This window comes from Cricetulus griseus, chromosome 2, assembly GCF_003668045.3.
Source record: "Cricetulus griseus strain 17A/GY chromosome 2, alternate assembly CriGri-PICRH-1.0, whole genome shotgun sequence".
Lineage (NCBI taxonomy): Eukaryota > Metazoa > Chordata > Mammalia > Rodentia > Cricetidae > Cricetulus > Cricetulus griseus.
Genome location: NC_048595.1, coordinates 5,856,288 through 5,881,434, shown reverse-complemented (window position 1 = coordinate 5,881,434; position 25,147 = coordinate 5,856,288). Strand labels below are relative to the sequence as shown.

The following is a 25,147-nucleotide window of genomic DNA, read 5'->3' as shown; positions in this document are numbered from 1 at the left end:
GCTTCTGCAGCCATTTTTTTCATATCCCAACCAAGGATTTGTAGAATAAGAGAGGTTGAGAGTCAGCTATTTTTCAAAACATGTAATTTATATTAGCTATATAGTGAAATTCTCTGTGCTAGGAAGGATGGTGATGTGATGGCTGTTTTAAAAAATGAACACACGCTTATATATTAAGTTGGATCCACAGTATTTCATTGTTCAAATCACAGAGACCCCTAGGAAACAGAAATGGCAGAAGTCAGAGGGCTATAATGGAGTTGGCCTATGGTCCCAGTACTTAGAAGGCAGAGGCATAAGATTGTGAATTTGAGTCCAGAATGGACTGCTTAGGAAGACAGACAGACAGACAGACAGACAGACAGACACACACACACACACACACACACACACACACACACACACACACACACAATTCTTTCTGGGGTTTCTTGTTGCTATTTTGAGTTAGATGACTTGGAGTTGATTCTTTTGTTTGTTTTGGCTTTTTCTGACATAGGGTTTTTCTGGGTAGCCTTGGCTGTCCTAGGACTCTATGTAGAACAGACTAATCACCAATTTAAGAGATCCGCCTGCTTCTGCCTCCAGAGTGCTGGGATTAAAGGGGTGCATCTGGCTCTCTTTCCCACTTTCAGTCTTAATTGTAACACATTTGTTGACTTTTTAAAAACATTGACTGCTGCCAGGTGGTAGAGGCCCACACCTTTAGTCCCAGCACTCAGGTGGTAGAGACAGGCGGATCTCTGAGATTGAGGCTAGCCTGTCTACAGAGTGAGTTCCAGGACAGCTAGAACCACACAGAGAAACCCTGCCTTAAAAAAGTAAACAAAAACCAAACCCACCAACAAAAAAGTATAGCTCCTTTTTTTAGCTCACAGTATGTTACAAAGACAGTACAGAGCAGTCCCATGTGCATTCATGGTTGGGCATGTGGGTGTGTGCGTGCGTATGTACGTAGGTAGGTAGGTAGGTAGGTAGGTAGGTAGGTAGGTAGGTAGGTATACATACACATGCAGTGTTCCATCACATGTGTGACTGTCGTGCATCAGAAAGGAGCTGTCCGAGCTCTCAGTCATGTTGCCCCTGCCCTCAGTAGTTCTATCCCTCTCCACCTGGCTACCTGCAGCCACTGAGCTTTCTTCTTGTCAGGAAAGTGACATTTACTCTGTCTTTTAGATGTGATTGGTCTTCTTTTAAAATTTTAAAATTAATTTTACACATGTATAGGTCAGAGGATAGCTTCTGGGAGTTGGGTGTCTTTCTCCCTCATGGGTTCTAGTGCAGGTGAGCAAGCTTGGTGGCAGGCACTTCTATTCACTGAGCCACTTTGCAGGCCCCTCACTTAGAAATTTTAAAGTTTATTTTGTGTATGTATTTATGTGTAGATATGCACATCCCATGATGCACACAGGTGGAAGTCAGAGGATAACTTTGTGCAGTTGATTCTCTCCTTGTACCTTGTGAGTTCAGAAGATTATCAATGAAGATGTTAACATTGTATGAAAGTCTTTGTGTGGGAACTTGGTGGTAGGGTGCTTGACATCCAGCAATAAAGCAAAACAGAAACCAAGACATAGCATTAGCATGTAGCCTTAAAAATACCAACTCTTGTTAGGTCTTGGTGTAGTACCAGAAAGATGGGAAACACGCATGGTGGTGTGTGGTGTGTGCCTGTGGTGGTGACTCTAAGGGGGTCATGAGTTTGAGGCCAGTCTAAGTATTGAGACTCTGCCTCAAAAGCAACAAATTTGACAGACCAAAATTGCTATTAGAATGGTTCTGCCCTCCAGTTACATAGCTGTGTAAGGGTGGGTTTTCTTAATATAATTTAAAAATTATAGGAACGACAGAGTGTGACAAAGCAAATACAAAAGCACATGGACAATCCAGTTGTCTGCTGTTGTTAGATAGTCCTAGAGCAATGACTTTATTTTCACTATGGGTTTTTTCTTGCAATGAACACTTGTAAGTAAAGGTGAATGGACCTCAGGGTAAACTATGTGACTCTATGGGCCATTGTTCTTTTTTTTTTTTTTTTCAATTCTTTTAACTTTTATTGATTCTGTGTGGATTTCGCATCATGCATTATGATCCCATCCCCTTGAATCTGCTCTCTGCCCTTGGAAACCCCACACCCTCATCCCAGTAAAACAAAAATAAAAGAATAACCAAAACAAAGCAAAAAAGGAGAAGAATCTCAATTGTGAAAGCTATAGTGTGGCCTGTAGAGTCACACCACCAATACTGGGCCCTCCCTGGGCCTCTTCCAGGTACCCTGTTGTTGTCCTGTGTTGTCAGACCCTGCTGTTTTGGATCTATAGGTTTGTCCCCTTCCCATGCTCCAGCAGTTTATAGCTGAAGTGGATGTTGAGGTGGGCTAACTCGTAGCCCTGGCTCTGGTCCTGAATGGCAGCTGGGTTGCCAGCTTTCCCTCATTGTCACTATGTCACTACCTGGGCAAGCTCTCTAGCACTGCTTCAGCTAACTTACCCAATACCACCTGCAGCAAGGAGCAGGGCCAGTTCTGCTCTCAGATTCAAGTCACCTACACTCATACCACCAGGGCCAGCTCCACTGTTTTGCCCAGGTGAGGTGTGGGGGGCTGTCAGCTCTAGTGTGCTATCCAGGTGAGCTGCACCCCTGTTGTGAGGCCAGCTCTTCCTGAGGGGCAGAACCAGCTATCCCAGTGCCAGTGAAGGGCAGGGCTGGCTCAGCACAGCAGGGTTCCAGTGATTTCCTCCACCCCTGCCATGCTAACACTGACCATGGATATCATCATAGGCCCCAATGGCAGCATGGTCCTCAAACACTGACATGGTCTCAGGTGGCTGAGGAGACTCTAGTCATCCACACAGCTGTCGGTGGCAATAGGCCACTACACACATCAATTTGGCTGCTTAGGACCACAGACCCAGACGTGGCCCTCGGCAACAGCCCTGGCCCAGAAGACCCCATGCACTCAGATGGTAGCTTAGGACACTCAGATCAGCATGGCCCTGGCCGCGGACTCAGACACAATCCTCAGTATCAGCCCAGGCCCGGATGTCATTACGTCATCACAGGCAACTCAGATTGGCATGGCCCCTGCAGCAGCATAGCCCTCGGTTACCAACATGGCCCCAGGTGGCGGTGGCTCAGACTACAGGCCTCTGTACTGCCCTCAGTGGTGCCAGGAGCCACAGACATTATTAACACAGGCCGCCTCGGCTGCTTCAGGGCCTGGGACCAAGACCTGGCCCCTGGCCGTAGTCCAGGCCCTGACATCACCTTGGACTCTGGTGTCTTGCAAGCCATTCATGCCTTCCTGTTCCTCACCAGCCTCTCCTCTTCAGATCTGCCCCTCTCCCCAGCCCATGGACCATTCTGCCCCTTTCTCTCTTCCATTTCCCCACTCTGTACTCACTCACCATAATGGTGCCATGGCTTCTGGGTGAGACCTGCCCAATTCAGCCACAGGCGTGGCGCACAGGTATTGCCTTTCTTCTCTCATGTGCCCGGACCTAGAAACCACAGGCGGCACTTGGTTTGACGGTGCCTGACTGCCCAACTGCCCATCACCAATCAGCATGTGGTTGATTGTGCCTGGCTCAGGCCTGGAAAGCTATTGTTCTTTTGAGATGGGGTCTATTATGTAATCATGGCTTGTCTAGAACTCACTATGCAAACTGTGGTAGCCTTGAACTCATAGAGATCTGCCTGCTTCTTCCAAATAAGTAAGATCACAGGCATGTACCACTACAGTGGACTTCTGAGGCCAATGCTTTTAAGTGAACTCAGGTTCTTTTCAAGAGCACCAAGAGCTCGTAGTCAGTAAGGTGTCTCTGAGATCCCCGTCTCCTTTGAGTAAGGGAACATGCTGCTTTCAGCATCTTTCTGTCTTTGACCCAAACATGTTAGGACTTTAGCTGCGTTGGTAGAATGCTTACCTAGCCTACACAAAGCTGTGCATCTGTTCCTAGCAGCGTAGCAGCTAGACTGTGTTCAGTTCCAACACCCAGGAGAGCTGGAAGCAGGAAGACCAGAGGTTTAAGGTGGCCTTTGGCTAGAGCAAGTTTGAGGATGGCCTGCACTACAGAAATAAAGACAGTTTGATAATTGCTTTTCTAACGTTTGGTCTACATTCTGCATTTCCTAGATGTTATAGGCTAATGCTGTTATTTTTGAAAGCATTACATATAGTTTTTAAATCATTTCATTTTAAAATAAATGATTTAAAGTTCTTTTTTTCTTTTAATTTGTATTTCATATGCTACTTTCTTTCTTATCAGTCTTCCTTGTTATAAGCTTCAAAGAAACACAGATTTGGGGTGTGATTCAGTGGTAGAATGCTTGCCTAGAATGCACAGGGCCTTGGTTTCATCTTTAGCACTTGAAAACCAAACCACACCACAGATGTTCTCATTTAGTTAGGCTCCTAAGAAACTCTTGCACTTAGAACCTCCTTTGTGAAATTTTTTTTTATTACATTCACACCCACACAGTTTAATGGTTAAAAAAAAAAAGAAAGAAAAACAACAACCAAATCTGTTACTTTAGAAAAACGAATGCAGTGCTTTTTTTCCTGCAGCGATATTGGCGCCACAGACTGATTGATTGCTCAGTGGTGTCACACCTAAGCAGTAGGTGCCTCCTGTGGTGATGCAGCTTCTCTGCACTAATTCCCGTCAGGCGAAAACACACTCGGGCAGGGAAGGCACAAAGCACATTCACTCCTCAAATCCCACCCCTCTCTTCTGTGCCACCTCTTGGGCAGCCTTCCAGAGAAGCGTGATTGATCTGATTCAAGGTTTCCTGAGGAGTCCAACTCATGTCAACGTCATTTGGACGTAACTACCCATTTCTACTTTCTGTGTGGGTCTCTTGCACTTTCTAGACTCTAGGAGTTAATGAAGGCCAACAGCAGCTAGAAGCCCAAGACCAGCAAGGAACATATACATAAAAATTGTTTCTCCATCTAACCTGTCCTTTCTTTCAATAACTGTAACTGTCTGATTGAAGACTGCATCTTGAAAAACTCTGCCATTCAAATCTTTGTAATTCAGATTGATGACCAGACCAAAAGGCTGTCCCCCCATGGGTTCTGCAGGAATGAAGGAATACTCAAAAGTCGCCTGTCTCTGCGGTGCACTGTAGTGTTCAGAGGAAGAGCTGTGAAATTCTGGATGTAAAACTGGCTTTACAAACGAGAACAGAGGGTTTATTTTGTTGAATCGATGGATGCTTCATTTCTTTATCCTCAGGACTACCAGTTTTACACCCAGACACCAGCTATCAGAGTTAAATACCAATACGTAGTCAGGTAATGGTTAGGATATTTATTGGGGCGGGGGGGGGTGCGCCTTACTTACTGTGTGCCTGGCCAACCGGCAGGAAAGCAGAGCAAGCAGAAAGTGGCAGGGAAAAGAGAGGGGGCTTTTCCACGCCCTAGGGGGCGTGGCCAGGTGCACCTGTAGCCAGCCCCAGGAGGCGTGGTCAGAGACCCCTACATACCAGGAACTTCACGACACTGTTTGCTGGAAAATCTTCTCCTTTTACAAATAAGATGGTTGTGTCTGCACACGGTGAGGCTTCTGGTTCACCAGACACGGCTTCTTAATCTTCTGCCAAACCCATGGGTTCATCTTCTACTTCAGCTTCACCACCTTCATCTTCAGTTATCGAATCTTCTACTGTTTCTTCATCATCTGTAAGATCTTGAGCCACTGCTAATGATCCTGTGGGGGCACCGTGGGGCTTTTTTTTTTTTTTAATTGTTTTTTGAGATGGAGTTTCTCTGTGTAGCTTTGGAGGCTGTCCTGGAACACTCTCTGGAGACCAGGCTGGCCTCGAACCCACAGAGATCCGCCTGCCTCTGCCTCCTGAGTCCTGGGATTAAAGGTGTGCCGCCAACACCCAGCTCTTTTCAGAATTATTAATTCTATTTTTTTTAAGGATTTATTGACTTACATATTTTATGTATATGGACACTTGGTCTACATGTACACCTGCTCACCAGAAGAGGCCATCAGACCCCATTATAGACAGTTATGAGCTACCATGTGGGTGCTGGGAGTTGATCTCAGACCTCTGAAAGTATAGCCAATGCTCTTAACTATTGAGCCATCTCTCCGGTCCTCCTGTCTTCATGTTTGTTGTTTCTTTGAGACAGGGTTTCTCTGTGTATTGATCTTGGGCTCTGTAGACCAGGCTGGCCTTGAACTCTGACTTTTGAGTGCTGCTATTCAAGGCATGTTCCACCACCGCCTGACTTTAGGGGAGTTTTTAAAAACATGGTTTCATTGTGTAGCCAAGCTGTCCTTGAGTTATAAGCCTCCTGTCTTAGCCCTCGTAAGTACTAGGATTGCAGGTGTGCACCTTCTTGTTTTCACCCTCCTATTTTTAGAACTAAGAGGATATATATAGTTCCATAAGGTGTTTGAGGTTTGTTTTCATTTTGTGGCACATTTCTTTAGCACTGTGGGTATCAGTGGTATCAGAAAGATTTCATAATCAATCATTAGGGAACCCTAAAATAGCACAGACATTCTAGAGCAGGCAGAAGATGGGGCTGTGGCTGCTGTGACTTAAGCTTTGTGAGGTGTAATAGGTCTTGGCTGGAGCTCCTTATAGTCAGAAAAGCATTTGGAAAGTCCCTGGAAATGCTTTGGTAGGTTATTCTGCTCATGGCTGCCCAGGAAATAGAAGTGGACATATTCGGATGGAAACAGTGGCTAACATCAACTTAAAAACAAGCTGTTAGGCTTGAGTGTGGCAGCGCACACCTTTAATCCCAACACTCTGGAGCCAGAGGCAGTGGATCCCTGAGCACAAGGCCAGCCTGGGCTACACAGTGAGTTTCAGCACAGCCCAGGCTACACAGAAATAGCCCATCTCGCAAAACCAAAGCCAAAAGGAAAACCCAAGCGGTCAGTGTTGGAAAGTAGTCATGACCTGGCTAGCTGAATCCAAGCCTACTAGAACAGTCCAGCTACAGGCTTCTGTGTCAGAAAGGGAAGTGGATGCCCTATTGCAGCAGAGTGAGCCCTTGGTGAGAGTCTTCATCGCCAGAGCCCCTTGTCTGCCTGCCTCTGTTGTGCTCTGTGGTTTATTCCCTCTTCAAAATACCTACTGTCACCAGGTGGTGGTGGCACATGCCTTTAATCCCAGCACTTGGGAGACAGAGGCAGGTGGATCTCTGTGACTTCGAGACCAGCCTAGTCTACAAGAGCTAGTTCCAGGACAGCCTCCAAAGCCACAGAGAAACCCTGTCTCAAAAAACAAAAAGCCTACCATCTGCCTTGCTGTACTGCTCTGTCTCCTCCAGAGGCATCCATCCACTCCAGGCGAGGGACTTGGTGGTTTGGGGGTGTGGGTTACAAAACAACAACAGATGAACACCGTTGTCACCTGAGGCAGGGATTGGTTGAGATTTTGGGTATGCGACTGTTTGGCACCCAGAGCTTACTGAGAATCACCCAGTGGCATCATAAATTACCAGTTTTGGTTGTGCCACGGACTTAGCCAGTCTGGTTGCATGTGGCCTGTGGGCTGCTGATTGGACATTGGAAGCCTGGCTGGTTTGCTTATCTTCTCTTGGTATGTTTTGTTTGACGTTTCTTCTGGAATGGAGAATCTTACGTTCTTAATGTGATATCTGGGCCCTTTCTCGTTGGGGGATGGATGGTACCACCCTTCCAGGTACATTCTAAACGTCTTAGGGCTGGGACCACATGTTGTTGTTACTGCCCTCTCTCACTTTGTCATTACTCCTGTGCCCCTCGCCCCCCACCAAATAGTACTCTTAATGAAGAAATTGGAGTAAAAGAAGAAAGTGGTAGAGTTGATAAGAGTACTTGCCTGGCATGCATGGTCCCTGGGTGTGGTCTTCAGGTGGCACACACTCATAATCTTAGCCCTCAGGAGTGTGAAGAGGGCAGCCAGGGCAACATGGAGAAATCCCCCTTCAAACAATAGGTGTTGTAGGAGATAGAATAAGGAGGCTGCGGTCAGGGGGACGAGAGATTAAGGACACTTTTGTGTAAGCGTGTGTGGCTGGAACAGAGTTAGCAATAATAAGTGAGTGGCCTCCTTTTAAGACAGCTCTCTGGGGCTGGAGAGATGGCTCACCAGTTAAAGAGTACTGGCTGTTCTTGTAGAGGATCCAGGTTTGATTCCAAGTACCCACACTGTGGCTAACAACCATCTCTAGCTCTGGTTTCAGAATGTCCATCTGATAATGTCCATCTGTGGATGCACACACTCTTAGTCATACATACATACCCATAAATAAACATTAAAAGAATAAGATGTCTCTCTCATCTGACTGGAGTGAATTTCTTCACTTGATGAATCTGAGAAGGTGTCAGAGGAACTGTGTTAACCTTGTGTTCTCTTCACTGCAGGAGGCTGAATAGTACCCAAGGGGAAATTCGAGTTGGTCCCAGCCATCAGGTAAACTACATTTTACAAACTTACTAGCTTTTTATTTTCTGTGTTTCTGCTTTATCTTTATTCTTGGGGGCTGGAGAGATGGCTCAGTGGTTAATAGTACCAGCTGTTGTTCCAGAGGTCCTGGGTTCAATTTCCAGCACCTGCACGGCAGCTCACAATTGTCTGTAGCTCCAGTTCCAGGGTATCTGACACACTTAATACAGACATACATGCAGGAAAAACACCAATGTACATGAAATAAAAATAATAAATTATTTATCTTTATTCTTCTGCGTAGCATCTTAGAGTGGTTATTGATGAGAATTCTCTAATCCTCCTTAAATAGAATTAAAGGTTCTGTAGGGTACTGTTGTGTGTGTGTGTGTGTGTGTGTGTGTGTGTGTGTTTGTATGAGAGAGTGCCTGTGGTGTGTGTGTCTGTGGCATGTGTGTGTGCATGCCTATGTGTGTATGAGAGAGTGCCTGTGGGGTGTGGGTGTGTGTGTGGGTGTGGTGGGTGTGTGTGTCTGTGGCAGGTGTGTGTGCATGCCTATGTGTGTATGAGAGAGTGCCTGTGGGGTGTGGGGTGTGGGTGTGGGTGTCTGTGGCAGGTGTGTGTGCATGCCTATGTGTGTATGAGAGAGTACCTGTGGGTGTGTGTGGGGGTATGTGTGTGTCTGTGGCAGGTGTGTGTGCATGCCTATGTGTGTATGAGAGAGTGCCTGTGGGGTGTGGGGGGGGGTGGGTGTGTGTGGGGGTGTGGTGGGTGTGGGGGTCTGTGGCAGGTGTGTGTGCATGCCTATGTGTGCGAAACCACTGGAGAATTTCAGGTGTTCTGCTTTATCATCCCCCCTTGTTTCTTGGAGACAGCCTTTTCTTTCTCTGCTGTTGGAGCTAGGCTGGTGGCCATCAGGCTTCAGCATTTCTATCATCCTGTCCCCCACAGCTGGCTTTTCGTGTGGCTTCTGGGCTCTGGAGTAAGGTCTTTGTGGGTCTGCAGTGAGTGTGTTCTTACCCACTGTGCCATCTCCCAGCCTGAAGTTTTTGATTTTGTTGATTTTTGAGACAGTGTCTTGATCTGTAGCCAAGACTGGCTTTAAACCTGTTACAGAGCACAGGCTGGGCTTGAACTTTTACCCTCCTGCCTCAGTCTCCTCCGTGCTAAGGCTATAGGCATGTTCACTGACTTCAGAGGTCTCTCCTTTTGCCCAGACCACCATGCATTAAAAGGCACAAAAGCAACTGTAGGAAGATGGGGGCAGTGGGTAGGAGAGAAAAAGAAAAAGGAAATTTGAAAAAAATGACTAATTATATCACTCAGGAGGCAGAAGCAGGAGGATCTCTGTGGGTTGGAGGCCAACCTGGTCTCCAGAGGGAGTTAGGACAGCCAGGGATACATAGCTAGACTGTGTCTCAAACAACAACAAAAACAGCAAAAAATAAAAACAGCAGACCTACAGTTTGCCCGTGTTAGAGGGTATAGAGCAGTTGTTATTGTGCAACCATCACAGCTGCCCATTTCCAGAACTTCTCTAATCATGTGATGCTGAAACGCTGTATCATTGAACAGTAACCCTTTACTCCCGGGCTGAGTTTTTGACTCTTCATCATAGATTTGAAATCATACAATATTCATCTTTTATGAAGGACAAACTTCATACTGGAATCCTCTCTGGGTCCATCCATGTTGTTTAAGGCTGAATAATTCATTATGTGTATGTGTCACTGTTTATCAAGTCATCTATTGATAGATATTTAGTTACTGCATACTTTAATTTAAGGATATTTTAGGGGCCTGGAGAACTGGGTTCATAGTTGAGAGCACTTACTGCTCTTCCAGGGGACTCAGGTTCAATTTCTGACACCCTCATATTGGCTAGCAACCATTTGTAATTCTAGTTCCAGGGGATCTGGTGCTGTCTTCTGGCTTCTGTGGGCACCAGGCTCACATGTGGTGCACATACATATATACATACAAAAATAAAGACAAGGTTTCTCTGTATTGCTTTGGGGCTGTCCTGGAACTCTCTTTGTAGACCAGGCTGACCTCGAACTCACAGAGATCCACCTGCCTCTGCCTCCCGAGTGCTGGGTTTAAAGGCGTGCACCACCAACATCCAGCTTAAACAATCTTTTTTAAAAAGAAGGCTGAGGGGGTTGGAGAGATGGTTCAGCGGTTAAGAGCACTGACTGCTCTTCCAGAGGTCCTGAGTTCAATTCCCAGCAACCACATGGTGGCTCACAACCATCTGTAATGAGATCTGGTGCCCTCTTATGGCCTGTAGGCGTAATACTGTATACATACTAATAAATCTTAAAAATAAAAGAAAAAGAAAAAGAAGGCAAGACTGTTGCTCAGTGGTGCAGTGCTGACCCTGTGTGTGTGAGGCTCTAGTTTCCACTCCTATCACCACTATAAGGAAGGAGAAAGAAAAATATTCTTCTAAACACATTTCCTTCAGAAGGTCAGGATGGCTGTTGCTCTTCAGCTGGACCTTCTGTGGTGAGGCGTGCCCTCTGGCATCTGTTCAGTGTGCTGAATTCCTCTACTTTTGACTAGTTAGACAGCTCTGGTGGGGAGGCACCCTGGCTGCCATAGTTGTTCACACCTCCTGCTGGGCTGTCCTAGCCAGCCAGCTTGGGCTGTCCTGGGCATTGCTGACATTCTGCAGGTGCTTGTCTGTCTGTCCTTCACAGAGAGCTGCTCTCAAGGTTCCTGACATGCACAAGGGCCAGGTCATGTGTCCATTGCTAAAGGCTGAGAGAAATGGGCTTAACATGATAATCCTGGGTGTCACTTGAGTGAATGTGTGTTGGGGAGCCAGCCAATATGTTTGATAGGCAAAGGCACAAATTACAGGTCATAACAGTCTTTATGTGGGCATAAAGGGTTTAGATGTCCCTGTTTTTTTTTTTTTTTTTTTTTTTTTTTTCTTTTTTCTTTTTTTTTTCTTTTTCTGTAGATTTTGAGCGTTTTTATGTGACATGTGCATCTCTTTCGGGACTTATTTTACCTCTTCGATGAGAGAAGAGTAAAAACTTAAAGGCATATTATCAAAATGCAGACCAACCAGGCTTATAGTTTCTAGACGGTTCTCATTTTATGATAAAGGCAGAAATACACAGTAGCCAGGCAACCCCTTCACTTCTGTCTTCCTGGAATGGGCTGTTAGGTGAGCCTGACCAGGACTGCTCTAACTCTGGCCTGTGGATTCTCGGGGTGGCTTTCACAGTGATGGGAGAGGACCAGGGCCTTGCACACACTAAGTAGGATCTCTACCTGTGACCTGCACTACGCTGTTCTGGCTTTGGAGTTTCTGTGGTTTTGTTTTTTGGTTGGTTGGTTGGTTGGTTGGTTTTGGTTGTTCTGTTTGTTGTTTTGAGATACATTTTTTGTTATTGTTAGTATTTGAGACAGGGTCTCACTATAGAGCCCTGGCCAGTCTGGAACTCAGTATGTAGACGAGGTTCGTCTCAAACTCACAGAGATCTGCCTTACCCTTCTTTCCAAGTGTGGGGTTCAGGTATGCATCACCATGCCCTTCTTTTTTTTATTACATTTTTAATTACATGTTTACATATGTACCTGAGTGTGGGTAAATGTGCATGAGTGCAGGTGTTTGTGGAGGCCAGAAGAAGGCCTGAGATCCCCTGGAATTGTAGTTATGGGCTGTCCAGCATGGGTTCTGGGTACCAGGCTTGGGTAGTATGTACTCCTAACCATTGAATTATCTATCTCTCCACCCCTTGTTTTATTTGTTACTTTGTTTTAATGAAGTGTTACTGTGTAGCTCAGTGCCTTCTGAGTGCTGAAAATTTCAGGCATGTACTCTAATCATCCTTGGGCTATGATTTGTTTGTTTGTAGTTACCTATTTAATTTCAGTGTGTGTGGGGGTATCTGTGTTCCTCAGAGGACAACTTGCTAGAATAGATTTTTCTCTTACTGTGTAGGTCCCCAGGGTCAAACCGAGGCTGCAAGCAGGGTGCAGGCCTGGCAGCAAGCCCCTTGACTCACTGAGCCATCCCATGACCTCTAGCTGTGTTTTAAATCAAGGGTCCAGTGTTTGCCTGGTGTTGCGCAGCCACACTCCTATTTTCTTTCTTGCCCTGGGCTGTACTTTCCTACCCATTTCCTTTGCCATAGTTTGTTTCCAGGGTTGCAGGATCTTCATACTGGATTTTGTCTTGACACTTATTTTCTACTCTAACAAAAAGGTAACATCAGGGGAGGATGCACCTAGATCCCAGAAAGAATCAGGTTTGCTAGACTTGAATTTTGTACAGTTTCATTTAAATCAAATGCTCATTTAATATCAGATCTGGAAATTATTTTAAAAGTCAAGTTTTGGAGTAGCAAAATCTGAATTACATTCTTAAAGTGTTTAGCTGTTTTCTTAGGGAAGATAGTAACACAAAAGTGGGAACAGAAGATAGTTCTCAGTGTTACTGAGTTTTGTAGAGTCCTAGTAAGATTTGTTTTGTCTGCTCCCCCAGGATGCTTCCTACCTGTGGTAATTGAAATGAATCAATACATCATTTTAATTACATATAGCACAATGAAAAAGAAGCCCTCTTATAAAAGACACAACTATAGTTTTTCATACCAAGCTAAAATCAGTAATATCTTGGGGTTTCGAAATGGCTTAGTGGTCACTTGCAATTTGAATAGTGAGATGGCTCAAACATGGCAATCTAAGTGTGATCCAACCACCTACATAGTAGAAGAGAACTTGACTCCTGCATGTTTACCCGACTTCTACATGCACACTTTGGTACACCCCCCCTTTCTCTCCCTCCCTCCCTCCCTCCTCCCTGCCTCCTCCCTCCCTCCTGCCTCCCTCCCCCTCCCTCCCTCCCTCCCTCCCTCCCTCCCTCCTCCTCCCTCCCTCCTTCGAACGCATGCACACACACAAGCACAATCAGTGTAATTAAAAACAAAGCCAGGCTGGTCTGGAGAGATGGCTCCGAGGTTAAGAGCACTGACTGTTCTCCAGAGGTCCTGAGTTCAATTCCCAGCAACCACATGGTGGCTCACAACCATCTATAATGAGATCTGGTGCCCTCTTCTAGTGTGCAGACATACATGGAAGCAGAATATTGTACACATAATAAATAAAATCTTAAAAAAAAAAAAAAAAAAACAAAGCCAGGCAGTGGTGGCACACGCCTTTAGTCCCAGCACTCAGGAGGCAGAGGCAGGAAGAACTATGTGAGTTGGAGACCAGCCTGGTCTACAAGAGTGAGTTCAAGGACAGCCTTCAAAGCCATAGAGAAACCCTGTCTCGAAAAACCAATAAATAAATAAATGGATGAGTAAACAAAAACAAGACACTTGTTCTGCTATCTAGAATGCCAAGTGAGTGTAGCAGCCCACCTGTAATTCCAGTGGAAGAATGCAGAGATAAGGTTCCCAGAGCAAACTTGTTAGCAAGACTCATTATAGTGGTGAGCTCTGGGTTTGATTGAGACCCAGCCTCAGATAGTAAAATCTGAGAGGAATTGGGGGTGATTTCCTGCATCAACCTCAGGCTCTGCGTGTTCTCCTACCCACTCTAATGTGTCTGCCCACTCACGTGCAGGAAATGCTTACATACATAGATGCACACCACACATACAAACTAGGTAAAGAAAAAAGCAGGAATTCCCTTTTTAAACCATTTGCTTTCCCTTTAGATTGTATGTGCATGCTTGTGTCTGTGGAGGCGTGTAAACGTGGGTGTAGTTGCCCAAGGAGAGCAGAAGAGACCATTGGACCCCCCTGGAGCTGGAGTTAGTTAACTGTGTGCTGCCCGATGTGGGTGGTGGGGACTGAACTCTGAGCCCACTCTGGAGCCCCAAATCAGTAATCTCAAACACTTCTTCCCGCATGCCCCTCCCTCCCCTCTGACCCTGTTTGTGTGTCTGTAGGTGTAAAACTGTATCCGTAAGCTCATTCTGATACTTGCAACTTCAATTAAAACTTCAACATTTGTATTCATCTGCTCCTCTGCTTTCATCTGAGTCTGTATCTTTCTCCATGTTTGATTGACATGAACCTAATTACTTTATCCCTGTATTGTATAGCCCAGAATAACAATATTCACAGTGCCGTGGACTGTTGGAATGTTTTTACTTTGGTGCTGGGGTTTAGTCCAGGCCCTCGCATGTGTATTACACATACTCACTCTTTAGTTATCCCCGTTGCTTGGAAGAGGTGTACTGTTGAATTGTGTCTTACCTTGTGACTGTCCCAGGAGGAATGTGCGGGTAAACTCATGTTTTAGCATTACTGAGTAGAACCAATTCAACTGTTGTTGTTGTTCTTTCCCAGTTACTTTATTCCCTCTCCCTTTACATAAATGGCAGATAATGGACACTTTCTGGGCCTCCCTCCTTTCTGTTTGCTTTCAGAGCTGGTCTGTAGTCTGAGGTTGCCCCCTCCCCCTGCCCCCTCCCCGTACACCCCTTGTTGCTTGTGTGTGATACAGCATTTCTGAGCTGCTCATTAAAATGTTAGGGTGAATACTAAGTGTGAAAGATCATTATTTTGCTTAGAGTGGCCACATACCTGTAATGCCATCATGTGGCAGGTAGAGGCAAGAGAATTGTGTCTGGACTGCATAGCAAGACCCTGCCTCCAAACCAGCCAGCCAGCCAGCCAATTGTTTCCTTGTTTGGGGAAAGTGAGAGTGGCCTGGAGGGCAGAGGTGTAGCCTGCCGGCAGACCAGACAGACATAGGGTATTGTGTTTTGTCACAGAACGGCCTTACAACTTGAATATCCTGCATTTGAAAATAGGAGCTTTCAGTCAAAGTGAAGATTTCTGGGTAGAGCGGGAACAGCAGGGGTGAGGTAGGCAGCGTTTCTGGGAGACAAGGGTGTCCCCTGGGTGGGGCAGTCCTGTCTGAAGTCTGTTTCACCTTGTGCTCTTGCCTCTGCACGCACATGGCTGAATAGCAGCCTGCTGGTGCAGCTTGGGATGTGGAGTTTTGTTTCTTGTGTCTGCTGGACGATTAGACCTAAGTGCGTGTCACTCTTTTCATTTCCAGGGTTTGCATCTACACTGGTCTGCTTATAATAAACTGTGCCTGGGAACTTCAGCATAGTGTAAAATATCAAAGCAACATAAGACTACTAGCATAATTTTGAGCCAAATTTGAAGTAAACTTTAATTAAATACTGGCCAGTGGACTCTGACTAGATCTATTCCAGAGTTCCCAGAAAATGGCCATGAGTTGTGTTGCCTGGGTGCTTTTGGTTGATGAGACAGGGTTTCTCTATGTAGACCAGGCTGGTCTTGAATTCAAACATATCATCCTGCCTCTGTCCTGAATGCTGGGATTAAAGGTGGGTACCACCACCACCCGGCTGACCAGGTACTTACAAGACAAACCCACAAGGCTACTTACTGTTTGCCCGCATGCTGAGGTACTCCCTGCTTGCATACCTCCTGCCTATGTGTGACCAAGCACATTGGGTGCAGCTGGGTCAACCAAAGTTGTTGAGGGGAGTGAAAACTTGGCTTGTTATCTTACATGGACAGCAGCCTCTAACATCTCAGAAGCATCTGGCCTTGGGTAAGGGGCTTACAGGTTAGAGGCATTTTTGTTTTATGTATCTCTTAGGCACAGTAATTAAAACATAACTTTGGCTCTCACAGTAAGAATGTTGGATAACTTTCCTCTGGTGGTTACGGGCAGCCATTGTACCTGCTCTGCCTTAGAGTGCAGGTGAGAAATCTAATGACTTAGAATCTAGGTTGTTCATCACTTCTGTTCTTATTTGGGATGCATGCCTTACATGTGATGACTTATGTGTACTGTTCAATTCATTCTGCATAGTCATAGTAAGAAGTTTCATCTCTTTTATTCCAGAGAGTTCCTTCCTGTTCCTTGATAAGCAATTCTCTTTTAACCCACCCGTGCTCTTTCTACCACATAAGTTAATTCAGCTGTTTTCAGTCTTGACTGTAGTGGCTCACTGTTGTTATCATGACTGTGACACTGTCTTTAGGCACAGTGCTCTGATTTGCTGTGTCACTGCCCTGCAAGTGTATATTGGAGATGTATGTCTGTTCTCACCTAGAGCTGTCACTGTACGACACTTATTGGTTTTGTTTGTTCTATTTGTGTATCCAGTTGTTTCACCCTTTAGATCACATTGGTACAGGTTGGCTCTGATACCCCTCACTGCTCCTTAAGTGGGGATTAAGCAATCTGTTGTGACATCTGTGGTGAAATGATGTGATTTGTGGTTCGGCCAGTTTCAGTGATTCACAATTTTGCTCTTCTTACCTTTCTGCTCTTGAGGAAAGATTGTCCAGTGCTCTAGGTCCAGGAGACTGCGTCCCGGGATGCCTCTTTCTAGTGCTTAGCTTGATGGTGACATCTCCATCCCTGTCTTTCAGGCCAAACTTCCAGATTTGCAACCGTTTCCTTCTCCAGATGGTGATACTGTGACTCCACATGAGGAACTCGTCTGGATGCCTGGCGTCAGTGACTGTGACCTCCTCATGTACTTGAGGGCAGCAAGGTAATGGAATTGCCCCAGCTGTTTCTCTGAATGAGGACATAGGGACTGACAAGTGTCAGCACAATGTCTCCCTTCCCTCCTTAGTAGTGAGGGCTGCTTTCATCTCTGGTGGCCCTTCTTACCTGACAGGCAGCCTGCCGTTTTTTTTCTTCTTGAGATTTGCCTCACATCAGACTTCAGAACCCCTCAGAAGGAGCACCTTCAGCCACACATGTATTTTTCAGCACCTTACACTGCAGTTGAGTGAGTTATTCACCTTAGCTTACAGTTACACTACTGAGTTCCTGCTCTCTGTGCTCATTAGTATCTCACAAGCTTGACATTTGTATGGCTTCCCTACATGGAAACATTTATCTGTGGTTATCCTATAGAACTTTCGAATATACAAATGACAAAGATGAAAATAGAAATTTGAGTCCCTTCATGCCATAGTGCAGACAGAGCCTACCTTTGTCTGGAGTAATTTTGGGGGACTCACAGCAGCCTCATCTGTGTGCAGTAGCAAAAACTGAAGTGCACACCTTGGCTGTTTGTAATCCATAGTGCTTTGCACACAGTCGATATGAGATGAATGTGATGGGGTAGGTGACTGAGTGTTTTTTCCTGTTCTGTTACTTTTCATTTTTAGTTCATTGAAAAGTAGTGGATACATAGATGAGAGAAATTAATTTCATCTGTTTTCTGGGGACTTAAAAATTTTAATTAATGTATGATAATAGTGAATATGGGTACCTTCAAATACCATAACCCAGTGGAATACCATGGAAGTGGATCACTCATGTGCTCAAATTTGAAATGTTAGTATGAGCAAACCAGGAGAGCTAACATGGACCCACTGTAAGTCACACTTCCTTCCCAAGGGAGGAAGGGTTGGACTTGAGGCAGGGCTGAGACTGACATGATGTACATGTATTAGTGGGATCTTGACTGAAAGTGAGCTTGCAAACTGGGGGTTAAAAGTCCCCCTGTGTGTGGATGTTGATGTGCACTGATGAAGGAAACTCCATCCTTTCCCCAAAGGAGCATGGCAGCATTTGCAGGCATGTGTGATGGCGGCTCGACAGAGGACGGCTGTGTCGCAGCATCTCGGGACGACACCACTCTCAACGCACTGAACACAGTAAGTCTCAGGAGGTCACCTTAGAGAGCTTAGAATGGTGCTATGGTGTTACAGGATTTAAAAATGAACTGTGACTGCAGTTCAGAGTACTTGCTAGTCTTTCCAACTTTGAGAGTCCCTCTTGTAACTTCCAGGCACCCACACATACAACACACACTCTCATATACACAGTTTATATATAAAAATTAAATCACATAAGTACACATAAACAGAAAATTAGCAAAAGAATAGTAGGGGCTGGTGAATTGGCTCAGCATTGCTTCTCCCTTAGAGAAGCTGTGTTCAGTTCCCCACACTGCCATGGCTTCTCACAGCTGCCACCTGGAACTGCGGTTACCCACGCATGCGCATACACACGGTCTTGGCCATTGCTCTCCAAGATTCTAGGGAGAATCTCCTCCTCTAGGTTTGTATGTTAATCTGTGAACCTCAAGATTGTGAGGAGCTTCAAATGAGTTCCTAATACCCAACATCTTTACTAGAACCTGTATTTGGATGCTGTATGCACGGATGATCTATGTCATCCTCAGAGTACCCACTGCAGGACATTCTGCTACTGTTACCTTAAAAAACGGAAACAAGCCAGGTGTGGTACCTCAGTCCTTTAATCCCAGCACGCAGGAGGCAGAGGCAGAGGCAGACGGATCTCTGAGTTTGAGGTCAGCCTGGTCTACAGAGTGAGTTCCAGGACAGCTAGGACTACACAGAGAAGCTCTATCTCAAATAAACCAAACCAAAATAAAACAAAAAATCCAAAATGCCTATTTATTTTGTGAGGAAGGAGGAACATGCCACTTTTTACACTGTAGAAATCAGAGGGCGTCTTGCAAGAGTCATTTCTTTCCTTTTACCATGTTGATTCCTAGGATCAAAAGCTCAAAAACTTAGTAGCAAGTTCTCTGAGCTGTTGAGCTGTCTTCCTGTCTCCTCAGGAGAGGCTTCCCTGAGCAGGAGTTGAACCCGAGCCACAGCAATGAAAATAACTTTAGAATGATCAAATCATAATCTAAGGTTATGTGAACAAGATTTGAGTATAGCACCATACTTTATCTTTTCCACTGGTCTGAAATAATGTATTTGAGTTGGCTCAGCAGTGAAGAGTATGTATTGCTCTTCCAGAGGACCCGAGTTCAGTTCTCAGCAGCCAAGTCTGGCAGCTCACAATTTGTAGGTTTCTGAGATTCTGGACAAATGGCTAGCTGAGGTGCCTGGTAACACATCAGAGTCATGCTGGCTAAGTCTTCATCAGCATCCCTCCGTACCTGCTGCTCCTCTCAGCACTTCTTATGCTGCCCGACCTTGAATCTCTCCTTCCCAGGGGCCAAGCTTCAGCTTCCTTCCTTCCTCTAGCCTGATCCCTGAATAACTCAGCCATTGGCTGTGCGCTCTCTTGGACTCTTGGCCCAGGCTACCCCTCCATGGTGGCTTCTCTCTTGCTTTCCCTCCCTGTCTCTCTTCCCATGGTCTGGTTTTGTCTGCCAGCTGTGTTCGGCCTGGACTCTTCTTCTGCTGCCTTCTTCCATATAGCTACAGGAAAAATCTTCTTCCTACTTTAGGACTAGTCATGTCCTCCTACTTTTATTTCATTTTTTTATTCAACAATCATCTGTAACTTGGCCCCATAAGAATTTCTCTGACTATCTGTGCAAAATACAATGATATGCACATATCTGCTCTCCCTAATAACTAAAAATAAATTTAATAAATAAACAAAATCATGTATTTGAAAGTTCGTGAGTGCTGGCATGTGGCTTATACCCGTAATCTTGGGCTTAGGGGGCAGAAGCAAGGGGATGCTGTGAGTTAAAGGCCAGCCTGGTCTATGTGGAACAATCCTGTCTTAAGAAAACAAAACGAAAAATGAAAGAAGTGAAATGAGATATGTGAATCTAACCAGGTGGAAGTGCTTATAAGAGAAGTTGCTTTAGTCCTGTGAGGTCTGCACAATGGTTCAGAAGTAACAGCACTCACTCTGCTACCAACAGTGTGCCTGCTGGGGCCGCTGCATTGCTCCTGGTTTTGTTTTTGTTTTTGTCCAGGCTGGACTCAAACCCACAGAGATCCACCTGCCTCTGCCTCCCATGTGCTGGGATTAAAGGTGTGCACCACCATTGCCTGGCTCTGTTTGTTAATATTTTTGTTAAAGAACATATATGTGTTTGTGGGGATACAAAGTATATTTTATGTCCATTTTTGTGTGACATTAGTGAGTCTGTAAAATCATTTTTCTTGTTGCTAAACATCTCCAAGAAGTCCTAGTAAAGTCATCAGACTCTAAATATTTATTCATGAATAGTTATTTAAAATTAAGTAGGGGCCGGGCGATGGTGGCACACACCTTTAACTCCAGCACTCGGGAGGCAGTGGCAGGGTTCAAGACCAGCCTAGTCTGCAAGAACTAGTTCCAGGACAGCCTCCAAAGCCACAGAGAAACTCTGTCTCAGGGGAAAGGAAAAAAAAAAAAAAAAAGAAAGAAAGGAATATTAAGTAGGGCCTGAGAGGTGCCTCAGGGGGTAGTTTGCTGCCAACTCCATGGCCTCAGTTTGATTCTTGGGGCCCATCCGGCAGAAGGAGAACGTGCTTCTGTAAGTGGAAGGACATTGACATCCAGACGGGTGTAGGCATATATGCCCACATAGCACACGCACTCTCTCTCTCTCTCTCTCTCTCTCTCTCTCTCTCTCTCTCTCTCTCTCTCTCTCTCACACACACACACACACACACACACACATAACGAATAAATAAAATTTAGCATCTTTAATTTTATAGAGGTTGGGGAGATGATGTGGCTTTACAGAGGACTTGCTGCTCTTCTGGAGCACCGGGTTTCCGTCCCCAGCATCCAGCATCCACAGTGGGTAGTTCCTGTAATTAGCTCCTGGGAATTTGATGTCCTCTTCTGCTCGAAGGGTACCTGCACATGGGTGTACATGCACACAATACCTTTAACTGATGATAATAAAACTATCTAAAGAATAAAATTACAAGTGAACACAGGCCTAATCAGATTTTGTATTTCTTCATGTTGGTCAGCTTTGGTAATAGGTAAGCCTGTGTTTGTAAACATTTTGTCTATTTCCTCTGGTTTATAGAGTTAACTTTTCAATGACTATAGATTTTCTAATTATTGGCCTTTCTGTGTTTCCTGAGACCTTGAATTTGTTTTATCTGGATTACCCTAAATAGAGATTTATCAAAGTCAGCCTTTTTCAACAGTTAGGTTTTAGTTTTATTGTCGTTCCCCCGCCCCCATTAAACTTGTTTCCTTCCATCTGGAAGTTTAATTTGATGTATTTTCCTGCTTCCAAAAGTTGGGTGTTAAGTAACTGCTTTTATCACAAATTTTGATTTTCTTTTCCCTCTTTTGCTTTCATTACCTTGCTTTTCAAAATGCTTTTAAACCTTTTTTGGTATTTACTTGGCCTATGCAATATTTAGAATAAATTGTTTAATATCAAGATATTGTTGAGTTTGGAGCTTGGGCGGTGGTCATGACACCTTTAATCCCAGCACTCAGGGAAGTAGGTTGGATCTCTGTGAGTTCAGGGCCAGCCTGATTTACAGACTGAGCTCCAAGACAGCCAGGACTACATTCTCTTAGCCACTAATATCCGTCTAGGTCCAAGATTTCAATCTTTTGCAGTTTTCTGATGTGGCATATGATTTATATTGGCTAAAATGCTTCATGTTTTTAACTATCCCGTTATGTGGTGGGATTAAAATTGATGAGCCACCAAACCTGATAATCTGAGGGTTTGTCCCTGGTACCCATGGAGTAGGAGAGAACTAACCTCAGCATATTGTCCCTTGACTCAGAGTCTCATAACTGGTAACTATATAATCAGCACAGTATACAAGATCTACATAATATTTGCCATTTCAGCATTTACGTTACCTACTCTTTAGCCTCTGTTCATTTTTACAGCATGTTTTTGCGGTGGTAGTGTTTGGCACATGGGCCTTTGTACTGTTTGCGTATTGGCTCTTGCACCTTTGAGGGGTGGGCCCTTTGTGTTCAGTAATAGATTTTGTCTTAAGTCTCTTGTGTTGGATGCTCTCATAGGCCCTCCAGCTTTTTCTTCTTCTCTGTTTCCATCTTAGTCTTGCCTCTTTCCTTTGGAAGTGCTCACTTGTTTTCTGTGTTTCTGTTGTTCTCATCTGACTGTGCAGGCTTGACTGTCTTTTTTTTTTTTTCTTAGAATATTTAGCTTGCTTAAATATAATGCAACTCTAAAGCTCAAGCCATGTGTAAAGCTTTCATTATTGTTTGTTTTCTTTGCTTGTTGGTTGATTTATTTGGGGTGTTTTTAAGACAGAGTCCATTGTATAGCCCGCCTGGCATGGAATTTGCTAGGTTGCCTGGGCTAGCCTGTCATCTCTGTCACCCAAATATTGGGGTTACAGGTGTGAGTCACCATGTGCTGCTTATAACGTTTACAATGTAATGTGGGATTGCTAGGTTACCATGTTATCTTTAGAAACGTTTCCATGTGGATCCAACATTGAGTGCAGGTGGCCCAGGTGCGCCTGTGCCATCGCCTGGTAAGTAAGTAACTGGTGCACTTAATGCGGCAACCCAGAGCAGTCTTCCTATCCTCATAGCTTTGATTTGGCCATCTCTGCTGGCTGCCCATTTACAAAACAGATCTTACATTATGTTGAATTAGTTTTTACTAATCAATACTGTATTTCACTTTTGGGGCTCAGTTTTCTTCCATTAATAAAATTAAACCTGACTTCTCTGAGTAATTGTTGCCATTTTTGTGTTTACCTTTTCTTTCAGCACTCAGCATGTGATTGGTTTTTACTTTTATAGGTAAAATTTATAATCATGAAGAAGACATTGCACCTCAACCCATACAGCTTTATTCCCTGAAATATGGGTGGCTGTTAGATTTGAATCAAGCTTTTTACATACTCAAGAGTGTGTGTTTATTTGCTTATTTATTTATGTACACCCACATCTCCAACAAAAGATTCAAAGTTCCCTGTAGTTGACTGATTTTTCATCTCTGATTGGTAAATTAGATAGCTAACAACAATTTTTTAACTATCAGGTATCAATCATCTTGTTGTCTTTTTTGGTTTTTCGAGACTTAGGGTTTCTCTGTGTAGCTTTGGAGCCTGTCCTAGCACTGGCTCTGGAGACCAGGCTGGCCTCGAATTCACAGAGATCCACCTGCCTCTGCCTCCCGAGTACTGGGATTAAAGGCGTGCACCACCAAGGCCCAGCTATCATCTTTTTTTCTTAGCTCTATCCTGCTACCTGATACATGGTAGAGAAAGGCTAAATGTTGTATGGTTGAAAGAACAAACTGAGCTCACTTGTGTATCAGAGCTGATCATGTAGCGTATGCAAAATGAGCTGACCGTAATGACCCTTCATCCCATTTGCCCCTTGTGCTCAGACAGCTACATCTGTAGGGGTTTTCTTTGGGATTTTCAATTTGTTCATCCTAAGTGGGCTGCATTGGTGTCTTCTGACCTGTATTAACTTTGCAGTACTTGTGTGTCTTTAGGGAGGCCCTTTTGTGACAGTGTATGAGCAGCTCCTTCTTGCTTTGATTCCATGGGCTTTTACCAGTAGTGGTGCCCTTTCCAGGCAAGGCAACATTAAATAGTTAGTGTTTGCTGACTTGGGTTAAGGCAGGGTTTGCAGGGGCTTGTGGTCGTGGGGGGTATTGATTTGTTGTTGAAAAGGGAATGGAAAAAGTTAATGAAGTTGACATGCTATATGCTTCCTATTATGGAAATCCCATAAATTTCAGGACAGTAGCTCATATACATCAGTCTTAACAAGCTTTTACTTATGCTTCAACATGGTATCAGTGTGTGACGACTGTGCTGCTGATGACAGCTTTGCAGGAGGTATGGACAGAGGCCGTGCAGTTGAGGTTTTGAGACCTTCTCAACCAGCTGTCAGCATCACAATGTGTTTCCGCCTCTTTCATGCATCGTGCTTTGACCAGTTGGACACCTTTTGAGCTTTGGTTTTAAACATGAAGTGGATAGAAATTGACTGTCATGGTCAGGCTTGGCAGTACACAGACTTGTAATTACAGTACCCTGGAGACAGAGGCGAAAAGGTCAACAGTTTGAGGCCCGAGTGAGACCCAATCTGCAGAACTTAAACAAATGAATATGTAGGAAGAAAGATGTTTACTAACATGGCTCCCTTTGTAGTCCAACTTAGTTCCAAAGTCCCAGGTAATGACATTTTAACCAATGTCTTGGGACAGTCTGTAGCTTTTCATAGTTGAACTGGTTTCTCTGGAGTGGATGGGATGTGGTGGGGGATCATGGCCACCCACATTAAAACTTTGAGATATGCCTACCTTGCATTGTGGATTGCTGTCACACACGAGTCTCATTGGTCTCTGTGTCTTGCTCCTCACAGGGTTCCCACAGTCTGGGCCTCATCTCTGCTTTTCCATATGAGCCACCATCAAGTGCTTTTTCTTTTCTTTCTTTCTTTTTTTTTTTTTTTTTTTTTCTTTTCCCTGTTTCTTTTTGGAACTTTAAGAGGTTGGTAGGGAAATTGGGACAAGGCCTCATGAAGCCCAGGCTGGCCTGGATAGCGTTGAGGGTGACCTTGAGTACCTCTTGATCCTTCTGCCTCTACCTCCCAAATACTTGGATTATAGGTTTGCGCCACTATGCCAAACTCTACAATCTTTTCTTTCTTGTCTTTTTTTGTAGTTGTTTGTTTTTCAAGACAGGGTTTCTCTGTGTAACAGCCATGGCTCTCCTAGAACTTGCTTTGTAGACCAGACTAGCCTGGAACTCAAAGAGATCCACCTGCCTCTGCCTCTCAAGTGCTGGGGTTAAAGGTGTGAGACGCCACCTGGCTTTTCTTGTCTCTTTTATGTAACAGGTTTACTGAGATACAATTCAACTTCTTTATAATTTACCCATTTAAGATGTTCAATTTGGGGGGCTGGAGAGATGGCTCAGAGGTTAAGAGCACTGTCTGCTTTTAGGTCCTGAGTTCAATTTCTAGTGACCACATGGTGGCTCACAACCGTCCACCAAGATCTGGTGCCCTCTTCCACTGTGTACATAATGAATGAATGAATGAATGAATGAATGAATGAATGAATGAATGA

The 25,147-nt window shown here is 44.7% G+C and overlaps 1 protein-coding gene and 1 pseudogene across 8 annotated transcripts in view; one reads left to right on the top strand and one right to left on the bottom strand.

Moving 5' to 3' along the window:
• Positions 1-25,147, top strand: part of Rere (arginine-glutamic acid dipeptide repeats) — a 329,883-nt gene that overhangs the window by 209,891 nt on the left and 94,845 nt on the right. For all 8 annotated transcript variants that reach the window (XM_035439391.1, XM_035439389.1, XM_035439396.1 and 5 more), the window contains 3 exons: positions 8,382-8,430; positions 16,797-16,921; positions 17,942-18,041. In XM_035439391.1, the coding sequence (XP_035295282.1) occupies positions 8,382-8,430; positions 16,797-16,921; positions 17,942-18,041 (274 nt within the window). The remainder of the gene's footprint in view (positions 1-8,381; positions 8,431-16,796; positions 16,922-17,941; positions 18,042-25,147) is intronic.
• Positions 4,707-5,621, bottom strand: LOC103164315 (annotated as a pseudogene).